General features: G+C 47.1%; 1 protein-coding gene across 1 annotated transcript in view; it reads right to left on the bottom strand.

The window, feature by feature from the left end:
- The window catches only part of LOC123511138 (probable glutamate receptor), a 41058-nt gene extending 28734 nt beyond the window's left edge, over nucleotides 1–12324 (bottom strand). Inside the window, exons 1-2 of the mRNA XM_045266759.1 lie at nucleotides 12241–12324; nucleotides 11804–11905 (exon numbers count right to left, since the gene is read on the bottom strand). Coding sequence (XP_045122694.1) covers nucleotides 11804–11905; nucleotides 12241–12324 — 186 coding nt within the window. The remainder of the gene's footprint in view (nucleotides 1–11803; nucleotides 11906–12240) is intronic.
- Between the last annotated feature and the right edge of the window lie 1931 nt (nucleotides 12325–14255).

Genomic DNA, 14255 nt, shown 5'->3' with positions numbered 1-14255 from the left:
GGGAGCCGGAAAGAGAGGACAGGAGTTGGGTCGATAGATAAGTCCGCCATAAGATTTGCCACTCGAAGGCCAAAAGGTTTAGGTAGACTCGGTCGAGTGGCATACACCTGCGAACGCGAGTCCCGCAATATTGACAGACAAGGGACAGAATCGGGAAGACGGTGAGTGCGAAACCAACACCGGAGCATCGAAGACTGGCGCCGGTGGTCGAGCGGCCAGAAACCAGCATCCACTAGAAGGCTAGGTATTGGAGATGTCCGAAATGCACTCGTAGCCAAGCGGACCCAAGCATGATGCACGGGGTTAAGCGTGCGTAGTCGTGCATCCGTTGCGGATGAGTAGATCTCAGAGCCGTATTCCAGCTTCGGAAGTATGAGTGTACGGTGAAGCAGCAGCAACGTGTCCTTGTCCGCACCCCAAGAGGTGTGACTTAAAACCGGAAGAAGGGATAGTACCGTCCTGCAGGACGCTTTAAGGGAACGGAAATGGGGAACCAGTACGCTCAATCATTCATCCCCATCACTGGTAAACTCTGGAACTCCCTCCCTGCAATTGTATTTCCGAATTCTTACAACTTATCTTCTTTTAAGAGGGAGGTATCAAGGCATTTGCTCCCCTAATTCTGGCTGACGGTTTTGGCACTCTTTGGAGAGCCAGCGCTCAAGTGGGATTTTTTCTAACTTTCTTTTTTTTGCCCTTGTCTGGCCCTCTTCCCTACGTAAAAAAAAAAGAAAAGTAAAAAGATGGTTGTCAAACAATAGGCCAAGATATCGAGTGGCCTCCACACATGAGATGCGTCTATTGGCTAAATATAAATCGGGATCTGGATGAACGCCACGATTACGACAAAAATGCATAGACACGGTCTTTGAGGTAGAGAAACGAAAACCATTTATGTTGGCCAAACTGGACACTCGATTGATTGCCAGTTGGAGCTTTCGCTCAATCAGTGACATCCTAGCAGCAGCAAAAGAGATGCACAAGTCGTCCACATATAAAGAGCTGTGAACGCCATCTGGGAGAGTATCAATAACACCATTACGAATAATATAACACTAAGTGTTGGATAAAAAGGAGAAGGTAGCCACGAAGGCCAAAATTAAACAAAGACTGTAAAATACCATAACACCAAGACGTGTCGTAAGCTTTCTCCAGGTCAAAAAAGACTGTTACTTGATGGTGATGATTAGCGAAGGACTCACAAATGGAAGACTCTAGGGATAAAAGAGCATCAGTAGTAGACCTCATTTTACGGAAGCCATACTGTACCGATGACAAGTACTTCCCCCTCTCCAAGTACCACATGAGTCTTACATTTACCATCTTTTCTAACACTTTACAAATACAAGACGTCAAAGATATAGGTAATTTGTAGCCTGGAGATGATCTTTCCCAGTCTTCGGAAATGTGAGAACCACTGCCACAGCACAAGAAGATGGAAAGTCACCGGTATGCCAAATCATATTATAAAGATTTAATAAAAAGTTAAAAGCACGGTCAGACATGTGACGCAAAAAGGCATAAGGAATGTCATCAGGACCAGGAGAAGAGTCATGACACTGGGACAAAGCAGTTCGCAGCTCGTAGGCAGAGAAAGGGACATTATAGGACTCCCCTCCAGAGGAAGAAAAATTTATGCCAAGACATTCCATTCTCTGTCGGTGACGTGCGCCCGGGGCTGCAGGATCCTTCCGGGAAATATTGGCAAAGTGCTCCGCGAAGAGGTCGGCGACAGTCTTCGCCCTGCAGATAACAAAACTGGTGGGGGAGGAGCAGAATACTTCCCAGCAATTCGGCGGACTTTGGTAAAGACATCCGTAAGAGGGGTGAGGGCATTAATGGAAGATACGTAAGCTTTCCAAGAGGCTGTTTGTGCCTCTTTCAAAACGCGGCGGGCCCAAGCTCGACACCGCCGATAAGGATGGATAGATGGATTTTAAAAAAGGCGCCACCACAGCCAAGGTCATATTGCGCCGCTTCAAAAATTTAAAATGTCTAAAAACAGTTAAAAACAATACAGTAGTTTAAAAACAAAAAAAAAGGACAATAAAACTAAATAAAATATTAAAATACATAATAAAATAAGAATAAAATTCATAGCTTTGGGAGAAGGCCACTTTCTCCCAAACCCCTAAAAACGTCATGGCCTTGAACCAGACACTCTGGTCTAAGGACCATTGAGAGATAGTAGACACCGCTATCTCTACCGCGACACCGGTAGAGGTAGCGGTGTCGTAACTCGATCAAACTAGGGCACTCCACCAACAGGTGCTGCACCAGGCAGTCTTCACAGTAAGGCTGGAGGTCCCTGGTCAAAAGGTACCTTTGTGTAAGGTACGTGTGACCTATGCGCAGTCGCGCCAATAAAGTCTGTGCACGGCAATCCCGGACATGGAAGTATGTCCACTGAGGGATAGTGGAAGTAGTGATCTCTTCCATTTTCGAGGTTGCGACCCCCCCGTTAGCCATCTCCTCTGCCATAATGCTGCAACCACCACACGAATAGAGTGAAATACATCTCGAAACGGAACAGGGGCAGGAGATGGAGGGCGATTTGCTGCCTCTTTAGCGAGGCGGTCTTCGTGTTCATTCCCTTGAACACCAACGTGACCAGGGACCCAACAGAACCCAACACGATATCCTCGTTTAGTAAGAAGATATAGCCACTCCAGGACTGATAAAACCAAAGGATTAAGAGAGACTGTGCAAAAGAGAGCAGTAAGAGCACTGCGACAGTCACTAAAAATTGTGAAAGACGAAATAGGGAGAGTGAAAATATTCTGTAAAGCTAGGACTATGGCAGACAGCTCCGCAGTAAAGACGGAGGCTACCGAAGGAAGCCTGCCAGACCGATAAAAAGAGGGAAAACAACACTAAACCCAACGCCTGCGTCGGATTTGGAACCATCAGTAAAAACGGGGATGTCATCAGAATGGATAAAACAGTGTTCTAAAAACCGGGTGTGGAACAGAGCTGCCAGAGAATCCTTCTTGCCATCCATGGCAGGAGGGCATTTTGAAACAACCGGAAGCTGCCAAGAACTAACTCGTGGGAGCCGGAAAGAGTAGACAGGAATGGGGTCGATGGACAAATCCAACATGAGGTTTGCCACTCGAAGGCCAAAAGGTTTTGGTAGACTAGGTCGAGTGACATACGCCTGCGAACGCGAGTCCCGCAACATAGACAGACAAGGGACAGAATCGGGAAGACGGTGGGTGCTAAACCAACACCGAAGCATCGAAGACTGGCGCCGGAGGTCGAGCGGCCAGAAACCAGCGTCTAGAAGACTAGGTATTGGAGATGTCCGAAATGCACCTGTAGCCAAGCGGACCCCAGCATGATGCACGGGGTCAAGCGTGCGTAATCGTGCATCCGTTGCGGATGAGTAGATCTCACAGCCGTATTCCAGCTTCGGAAGTATGAGTGTACGGTGAAGCAGCAGCAACGTGTCCCTGTCCGCACCCCAAGAGGTGTGACTTAAAACCCGAAGAAGGGATAATGCCTGCCGACAAGACGCCTTAAGAGAACGGAAATGGGGAACCCAGGTGAGACGGTTGTCAAATGAAAGGCCAAGATATCGAATCGCCTCCACGCATGAGAGGCGTCTATTGGCGAGGTATAAATCCGGGTCTGGATGGACACCACGGTTGCGACAAAAATGCATGGCTACGGTCTTGGAGGTGGAGAATCGAAAACCGTTCATGTTGGCCCAACTGGACACCCTATTGATCACCAGTTGGAGCTTGCGCTCAATCAGTGACATCCTAGCAGCAGCAAAAGAAATACATAAATCATCAACATATAAAGAGCTGTGAACGCCATCTGGGAGAGTATCAATAACACCATTAATGACGACTGCGAATAATATAACACTAAGAATACTTTCCTGTGGAACGCCATCATTTAGAGCAGTAGCCTCAGAGAGAACACTCCCAACTCGAACCCGTAAAAAACGTCTGGATAAAAACTGTTGGATAAAAAGAGGAAGGTGGCCACGAAGGCCAAAATTAAACAAAGACTGTAAAATGACATGACACCAAGCCGTGTCGTAGGCCTTCTCCAGGTCAAAAAACACAGTTACTTGATGGTGGTGATTAGTGAAGGCCTCACAAATGGAAGACTCTAGGGATAAAAGAGCATTAGTAGTAGACCTCATCTTTCGGAAGCCGTACTGTACCGATGACAAGTACTTCCTCCACATGAGTCTTACATTTTCGACCTTTTCTAACAACATTTACCATCTTTTCTAAAACTTTACAAATGCAGGATGTCAAAAATATAGGACGGCAGGTCGTAGCCTGGAAATTATCTTTCCAGGCTTCGGAAATGGGAGAACAACTGCCACAGCCAAAGAGGATGGAAATTCACCGGTATGCCAAATCATATTATAAAGATTTAATAAAAAGTTAAAAGCACGGTCAGATTTGTGACGCAAAAAGGCATAAGGAATGTCGTCTAGCCCAGGAGAAGAGTCATGACACTGAGACAAAGCAGTCCACAACTCGTAAGCAGAGAATGGGACATTATAAGACTCCCCTCCAGCGGAAGAAAAATTTATGCCATTCCATTCTCTGGTGGTGACGTGCGCCTGGGGCTGCAGGATGCCTCCGGAAAACACTGGCAAAGTGCTCCTTGAAGAGGTCGGCGACTGTTTTAGGGTCTGCCTCCGTTCGCCTAGCAGACCACAAAACTGGTGGAGGAGGAACAGAATACTTCCCAGCAATTCGGCGGATTTTGCTAAACACATCCGTAAGAGGAGTACGGGCGTTAATGGAAGACACATAAACTTTCCAAGAGGCTCTTTGTGCCTCTTTCAAAACGCGGCGGACCCGAGCTCGGCAGCGTCGAAAAGCATCCAGGCACTGCGGATCCCCACGATGTCGCCAGAGACGAGAGAAAGCTGCCCGTTTCGCTTTCCCAGCGTTTGTGCATGCTGCATTCCACCAAGGAACGGGACGCTTAGGACCGGACGTCCTAGGGATTGTCTGAAGCGCTGCGGAATGTAAAAAATCAGGAAAATAATCAACAGCCTCAGCACAAGTAGAAAAGTCAGCCAGCGGACGGATACAAGAGCTAAGATCTGTGAATCGAGGCCAATCTGTCTTGTCTAAAACCCAGCGTGGGGGCCGGGACTGTGTCTCAGAGTTCACAGATTATAATAAATTCGGAAAGTGGTCACTACCGTGTAAATCCGGTAGTACCCGCCATTTAAAATCAAGGAAAGAATTAGATGTACATAGAGAAAAATCGATAGTGGTAAAAGTCCCAGTAGGACTGTGGAAATGTGTAACATCCCTCAATAAAAGACCCGATTAAAACCCCACGAGGATTACTAGCACCTTCATCCCACAATGGGTGACGTCCGTTAAAATCATCCAATAAAAGAAAAGGCGGAGTAAGCTGACGCACCAGGCCGTCAAGCTCACCCGTGGAGACAGGAAGCTGGGGAGGGATATATATACTGCAAATAGTGTAGGATCGTCCCATAAAAACCTTAACAACAACCATCTGAAGAGGAGAGTTGAGTTGCAAGAGGACAAGAGGTATGTCTTGACGGACAAGTATAGCTGTGCCACCGTGGTGGCCCTGGTCAGGGAAAGGAGTATTAAAAAAGGCACGATAGCCAAGAAGACTAGACAATAAAGCTCGGAGTTCCCCCCACGAGGCGCGAAGGCCTCTACAATTCCACTGTAGAAGCTTGAAGATGACTAATTAGGTGCAGTGGACGGGTGAGCCTTTTGAATGGGCTGCCCGTGACTCACCTGACTAGAAATAATGAACCGACGAGAAGACACCTGGAGTTGAGATGTACCGGGTCGCTGGACCGCAGCCTTTCGGCCTACCGGTGAGTGATGCGAACTATCATCACTCCTTCCGGTCCTCAGAGGACGAGGATCAGGCAGGACTGCACTTTCCGATACAGTGGGTCCACGAGGGACGGCTGTGACAATATCATCGGACGTCTCCATGCAAAGACCGTCCTCATCACAAGAAGCCCGATCTCAGACAGAGGGTGTCACAGGAGGCTGAACAGAAACTACTGGAGCTACCCTAGTAGAGCATTCCCAGGAGGACTCACGATTATGTGCACCGGGAGAAACCTTAGACTACTTAGGCTGAACTAAATCTAACGACTCCGCAGAGCCGCGGTGCCGTTTGGTCATGCTCTTCAAAAGCTTAGGCGATGCAGGAGGCAAATGGACATCCACTACATGGGTTAGTTTGGTCAAGTCCGTATTATTCTCGTCGCTTCTTGTAGGTGACTCAATTGAGTCATCGGACAAAAGGGCAAACCTATTGGCCAAGTGAACAGAACCAACCGCCCCAACAGTGCGAGAGGTAGCAGGAGTGGTCTTCGGACCGGCAGACTCAACTGAAGAGCGAGCGGCCAAAGAAGCATAGGATGTCGCACCAGTACCGGCCTTCTGGCGGTACAGGAGTTCACGGCGGGCGCTACCGAGACTGATGAACTGAGTGTTAGCAAGCAATAGAATGTCCTGCTCCAGGCGATACCTGGGTCATTGCCTGGAACGTACCTGGTGAGCATCACGGCAATGGAAACAATAAGCTGCGGCATTGCAATACTCCTCTGAATGTAAGTCTAGTGCAGAGCAATTACCACACCGAGTAGCTTCTTTTCATGAACTTTTGCCGTGAACTACGAATAACATGAGAAACACTGAAGAGGACGAGAAACAAAACGCCTCACCCTAAAATTAATAGGCCCGACATTAACACGGTCAGGAAGGGTGGACCCAAAGATGGTGAGAAGGACCATGTTGGAGGAGTTCCTCATCTTAGTTGCCTTCTGGACTGAGGTAGGACACATAGCCAGTATTTCCGTCAGGAAAATCATAAAGATCCTGACTGTACACACAACCTTTACTGTAATTAAAGGTGGGATATGCCTTAATAGTCTCAAACATGCTGTGAGAAGGACATGGTAGATGTTGCAACATCCTTGCCTGCGTGATATCTTTCGCTCGCACGCGCATTCCCTTCCCGTATTTCTTGAGATTTCCCTCAGGAATCGTGCTGATCTCTTTGGACAAGTACTGGGAGGCATAGATGAAATTCTCATGCCCATTTCTGTAGTAGGCCACAAACCAACGTGGAGGCGGGATCTGGCGGACTTCAGGAACTAAATTCTCTGAATAGTGGCCAAAAAGTTTTGGGATGTAGTCCGTGTCACTGTCCGAAATATTGCGCGAGTGGAGAAGTTCTGTCTTAAAGTCAGAGCCAGCAAGGGGCAGGGATGCCACATGTTCATAAGCCAGACGGGTTTCATCCTTATCATAAACAAGTCGAATGCGAACAACCGTGCCATACACCTTGAGAAGGGAGTGCAAGGCGTGATAAGAAAATGATGGGTTAACATTTACCATCACAAGCGAGTCATATGCAGCAGAAATACGTCCCTCAGAAGAACTCCCAGAACAGGAGACTGTTCCCACAGGAGCTGTGGGAGGCTCTTGTGGAGGGGAATCCTCCTTCCCACTCAGACCTGAAGATGACGTCTCGCGGGTTAGGTCAGCCACCTCACGAGAACCTGACAGTTTTTTTGTGTTTAATCATATGTATAAAGTTATAAAAAAAAAATTGGCTCCAGGGGCAAGGGAAACCACCTACTGGGACTACAATGGGAAGGAGCGCTGGCTACCGTGGTCTGGGTACCTCGTCCCCATGCGGACCAGTCGTTTTAAAAAAAGGCCCCACATGCTACGAATGCTTGTCCACGACAGAGCTGAGACCCCCCTCCCAAAGCATCCCAGCCTGGACACCCAACCATCCAGCACAGGACGGCCCCTACTGGGAAATCCCTTCAGCGGGTGGCTCCGCTGTCCACTGGCAGCCTACGTAGGAACCATTTAGTCTGGCTCCTCACTGGAGACCGTACTAGCATGGGTAACCCTCTTCCCCTCGAAAGGGCAGAGCAGGGGCCTAAGCCCCTCTAGCCTAGCTCGCCAGGTCACAGGGGCACGCAAGCCCCCACACCACGACAAGGCGGTTCCCATCTGAGAGGTGCAAGCATGGAAGCACAGTTTTGGAGAACAATAGAAGGGACCCCATCAGGTCCATAAGCTTTCAGAGTGTTTAGACCAGTGTGGGCATGGAAAGCATCATTATGAAGAACATTAATTGTAGGTATGAAATCGTCAGAGGGAAAAGAGAGGGAGGAACAAGCCTAGAATCATCCAAGCTGGAGTTTTTAGCAAAGGTTTGAGAGAAGAATTCAGCTTTAGAGGCAGATGAGATGGCAGTGGTGCCATTAGGATGATATGAAGGAGAGAAAGATAAAGAAGTTAAGTTATTGATGTTTTGGGTCAGATGCCAGAAGTCACGAGGGGAATTGGAGGATCAGCCAACCACATCGCTATCCCTACCAGACCACGCAGTGACCTAACCAATAAGGTTGCGCCAAATATATTTATATATATATATATATATATATATATATATATATATATATATATATATATATATAGTAGGCAGTAGTCACCTGCCGCCCGGTGGAATACTCCAGGAGAGGTACTTACGGGGATGTAGGCAGTGCTGCAGACTGAGTGATTCCCGTGTCCTCTCTTCCCGGTTCCCTTTGTGGTCTCATTTATACAATTGAGCAGCTGCAGCCTGCCCTCTAAAGACAACTTCTACTACTTCCTACACTACACTACAACACCTTACACTTTTACACTCTCTTCAAATCAAAATTTAATAATGGCTTCACCACGCCCTGCCTCGGAGTCCCCTCTGGGAGGGACCATAAATGTCCCCAGGTCGGACTGCCCTCTGCTGTCGACCTTGGGTGTCTTGACACTTCATCTAATACTTTCACTATCAATTTCTGCAACATTCGTGGCCTTCGTTCTAATTTTCAATCTGTGGAACACCACCTCTCCTCTACTAAACCTCATCTTCTCTTCCTAACTGAAACACAGTTGTCTGTGACTACTGACAGCAGCCCTTTTCTGTTCCTCCTACTTGCTCTATCCTCATTTTCAATCCAAAGCTGGATGTTGCGCATACGTGCGTAACGACACCACTTGCTCTCGTGCCCACAATCTTGAATCTTCAGAATTTTCTACCATCTGGCTAAGACTTCAATGTCACTCTCTAACTAAATTCATCTGTGCTGTATACCTCTCACCTAATTCCTCTGACTATGTAAAATTCTTTGACTATTTGACTTCCAAGGTGGAGCACATCTTATCTCACTTTCCTTTGCTGAGATCTCCATTTTAGGGATTTCAATGTTCACCACCAGCTTTGGCTTTCATCTTCTTTCACTGACCAACCTGGTGAACAAACCTTCAACTTTGCTATCCTTCATGACCTAGAGCAGCTAGTGAAGTTCCCTACCCGTATTCCTGACCGCCTTGGAGACACGCCCAACATTCTTGATCTTTTCCTAACCTCCAACCCTTCTGCTTACTCTGTTAAACTTTCCTCTCCGTTGGGCTCCTCCGACCACAATCTAATTTCCGTTACCAGTTCTATCACTCCAGTGCAGCCTCAGGACCCGCCTAAGCGGAGGTGCTTCTGGCATTTTAACTCTGCTAAGTGGGAGGAACTAAGGCAGTACTATTCTGATTTCCCTTGGGATGATTATTGTTTTCATGTCAGAGATCCTTCTCTTTGTGCCGAGCGCATAACAGAGGTGATTATCTCTGGCATGGAGCTATACATTCCTCATACTTTCTCTAACCCTAAAGCTAAAAAGCCTTGGTTTAACTCTGCTTGTTCTCGTGCTGTCAATGATAGAGAGGCGGCTCACAAACGGTTCCGTAGCCATCCAACTGCTGAAACTCATGCCCTATATATTTCTGCCCGTAATCATGCCAAATCTATTCTCCAACTTACTAAAACTCTTTCATCAATAGAAAATGTCAAAGTCTTTCCAATTCTAACTCCTCTCGAGATTTCTGGCATCTAGCCAATAATATCTCTAACAACTTTACTTCTTCGTCTTTCCTCCTTTACTTCATCCAGATGGCTCTACAGCTGTCTCTTCTTTTCTAAAGCTGAACTCTTCGCTCAAACCTTTGCTACCAACTCAACTTTGGATGATTCTGGGCATATTCCTCCTACTCCTCCACCCTCTGACTACTTCATCCCTAAAATTAAAATTCTTTATAAAGACGTTTTCCTGGCCCTCTCTGGCCTTGATTCTCGGAAGGCTTACGGTCCGGATGGAGTCCCTCCTGTTGTTCTCAAAACTGTGCTTGAACTCGCTCACTGCCTGGTCAAACTCTTTCATCTGTGTCTCTACTTCTATTTATCCTTCTTGCTGGAAGTTTGCTCACATTCAACCTGTCCCTAAAAAGGTGACCACTCCAATCCTTCTAACTACCGCCCTATAGCTTTGATTTCCTGCCTTTCTAAAGCCTTTGAGTCTATCCTTAATAGGAAGATAATGAGGCATCTATCAGCTCACAACCTTCTCTCTGATTGCCAGTATGGTTTCCGTAAAGGCAGATCTACTGGTGATCTTCTTACTTTCCTAACTGAATCTTGGTCATCCTCTTTTAGGGACTTCGGTGAAACCTTTGCTGTCGGCCTTGACATATCGAAAGCCTTCGATAGAGTCTGGCACAAATCTTTAATTTCTAAACTACCCTCCTACGGATTCTATCCTTCTCTCTGTACCTTCATCTCCAGTTTCCTTTCCGATCGTTCTATTGCTGCTGTAGTAGACGGTCACTGTTCTTCCCTAAAACTATCAACAGTGGTGTTCCACAGGGTTCTGTCCTATCACCCACTCTCTTTCTATTATTCATCAATGATCTCCTAAATCTGACTCAATGCCCTATCCACTCCTATGCTGATGATACCACCCTGCATTATTCAACAGCGTTCAACAGACGCCCAACCCAACAACAATTAAATGACTCAAGGCGAGATGCTATAGGACGCCTAACTTCTGATCTTTCACTTGTTTCTGATTGGGGCAGAGAAAACCTGGTTTTGTTCAATGCCTCAAAACTCAATTTCTACAACTATCTACTCGACATAACCTTCCAGACAACTATCCTCTCTTCTTCAATAACACTCAACTTCCCTCTCCTCTACATTAAACACACTCGGTCTATCCTTCACTAAAAATCTAAACTGGAAATTTCACATCTCTACTCTTGCTAAATCAGCTTCCAAGAAGTTAGGTGTCCTATGGCGTCTTCGTCCATTTTCTCTCCTCCCAGCTGCTTGCTCTGTACAAGGGCCTTATCCGCCCGTGTATGGAGTATGGCTCTCATGTCTGGGGGATCCACACACAGCTTTACTAAACAAGGTGGAATCTAAAGCTTTTCGTCTTATCAACTCTTCTCCTCTAACTGACTGTCTTGATTCTTTAAGTCACCGCCGCAATGTTGCATCTTTATCTGTCTTCTACCGCTGTTTTCATGCTGTCTGCTCTTCTGAACTTGCTAACTGCATGCCTTCCCCTCCTGCGGCCTCGCTGCACAAGACTCTCTACTTCTTCTCATCCCTATTCTGTCCATCTTCCTAATGCAAGAGTTAACCAGTATCTTCACTCCTTCATTCCCTACACTGGTAAACTCTGGAACTCTCTACCTGTGTCTGTATTTCCACCTGCCTATGACTTAAACTCTTTCAAAAGAGGAGTGTCAAGACACCTCTTACGTTAACTGGACCCTCCTTTTAGATTTTTTTGTTTTTCTTTTGGCCTACTTTCCTCTTAACAGGGCCTGGCAACCAGCGGGATTTTTTTTTTCCAACACTTTGTTTGCCCTTGGCCAGTGCCCTTGTAATGTAAAAAAAAAAAAAAAAAAAACTTCCCACCCACGTATCCAGGCCCAGGCTTGGAGCATACGACCACCTCTGGGACGTAGGCAGCCCCCTCAACAAGAAGCAAGCAGGAAACGGCCTGAAAGATTTGGCGGTAGGCCTGCAAGTGAAAGAGTGGATATCACGAAGGAAGCGAGGACAAGTCGGAACAAGTGTCCCTTTTGCCGTCGGCAGGGTCACTATAGAGAGCAGCGTCTTAAGCAGCTCACTTGAGTATTGTTTCCATAGTTGATAAATCTGCCATGAACAGACGGCAGGACAGGAGACATCAGGACTTAACTGAAGCAGTCAAGAGACATTCATGGCACTTAGTAGTGCTGCCTGTTAATCTTCTCCACCCACCTCGTGGGGAGCTCTAACAACCTTGCCCCAAGCACCTCACACAAACCTTCCTTCTCAAGCTGGTAGATATTCGGCTCCTATTTACACACGAACGTCGGGGAGCTCATGCAAAGATTTTTCCATGTAAAGGACGATGACGTAGTGGTTGTGTCTTGGACCTTCTTGGGGAACCCTCATAAAGGACTATTCAGCTTGGATCAAGAAGAACCGCTCAACATAGGGAGGGGGATAGCACCCTGTTACAGTCTCATTAAACGTTGAGGTGCTAGACACTCCCATTCCAGCAGGCCTTAATTATCTTCAAAAGAATCAGCGACGGTGGTCGAGGAATCCTGTGCAGGCTACAAGCCTTCCTCACAGGCAACTGAAGTGGTGGACTTAAAGTGGGTAACCTTGATCGCCTCATAACAGTCCATCAGTATGAGAATATAATCATCCTTGATGCCCTGGACAAACCACCAATAAATAACATCTACAACTCCTTGCTGGACGTGTTTGACCTCTATTAAGCCTCCCCATTCATCGTTCTGCCTCCTCCCTCAACCCATAGTGAGTGACTTCTACACCCCGCCCCCCCTTCCTGAAGTGCACTGCTCGTCACTTGGGCGCGTTAGCGACTCAGATCACGCAGAAGTCCTCACCAGGAGGCTTTGGGATGAGAGTGCCAGCCGCTCTCTCTGGCAATGGGAGAAGGCTAACTGGGCAGGCTTTCGCTGCCACTTGTAATAGCTCACTTGGGAGAGTCTACTGCAGGAAGACGTGGACAAGCAGGTCCACTAAGGTGCTATTGGCCCCCATGCAACACAGAAGTAAGGCTTCTAATCAGCCTCAGTGTCGCACCGCTTCAGATAAAAAAAAAATTGGGGCATGGCTATCCTATAAGCACCACTCTACGAAGCGAAACAGAGCGCTACACAGAGAAGCAGCTGCCAATATGAAAGACACTCAGATCTGGGACAAGAACCAATGAATGGGTGAAAGACAAGAAAAAAAAAAACAAGTGGTGGCCAAGTCGGCTCCAAGCAGTGGTGGAGCCTCGTCATAGACAGCCAAGGGGATATGAACGAATCCAGCATTCTTCTCCTCTTGAGGAGAGACGGCAGTGCAGCCACTACAACCAAGGAGAAGATGGACCTGTTGACTCAAAAATTTTCACAAAAAAATTACTGTTCCTGACTCCACCAGACCTACTCCTTCACTTCCTGTAGTAGCATGTGCCACGATGACCTTATTCATCACGAATGAGGTAGAAATGCGAACTGCCCTAAGCTCACTATCTGTGGCACAACATATAGCCACGATTGTGTAAGCCATCCTCTTCGTCTCCGGGCTAAAAGAGGCAGCAAGTTCGAGGCAACAAGCTACCACCCATTCTCCCTTCTGTCTGTGGTAGACAAGGTGCTGGAAGGATGGATGGATGGATGGATTTTAAAATAAGGCGCCGGCACGGCTAAGGTCATATGGCGCAGCTTTAATAATAAAAAAAAAACTATATAAAATATAAACAGTTAAAAACAATATAATATCTAAAAATTAAAAAAAAGACTAAAACTAAATAAAATATCAAAATCCATATAATAAAATAAGAATAAAATTCAAAGCTTTGGTAGAAGGCCAGCTTCTCCCAAAAACCTAAAAAGGTCATGGCCCTGAACCAGACACTCTGGTCAAGTAGCTTTGAGATATAATAGACACCGCTATCCCTACCGCGACAGCGGTAGAGGTAGCGGTGTCGTAACTCGGATCAAACTAGGGCACTCCACCAACAGGTGCCGCACGGTGAGCGGCACCAAGCAGTCATCACAGTAAGGTTGAGGGTCCCTGGTCAGGAGGTACCTTTGTGTAAGGTACGTGTGACCTATACGAAGTCGTGCCAGTAAAGTCTGTGCACGGCGATCCCGGACATGGGTGTAAGTCCACTGAGGGAGTGTGGAAGTAGTAATCTCTCCCATTTTCGAGGTTGCGACCCCCGTTAGCCATCTCCTCTGCCATATTGCTGCAATCCCCACACGAATTGCATGAAATACATCTCGACATGGAACAGAGGCAGGAGATGGAGCGCGACTTGCTGCCTCTTTAGCGAGGCGGTCTGCGTGTTCATTCCCTGG

Source organism: Portunus trituberculatus, chromosome 31 (assembly GCF_017591435.1).
Source record: "Portunus trituberculatus isolate SZX2019 chromosome 31, ASM1759143v1, whole genome shotgun sequence".
NCBI classification, from domain to species: Eukaryota; Metazoa; Arthropoda; class Malacostraca; order Decapoda; family Portunidae; genus Portunus; species Portunus trituberculatus.
Note: the sequence above shows the minus strand (reverse complement) of the source record. Positions and strands in the feature narration are given on the sequence as shown.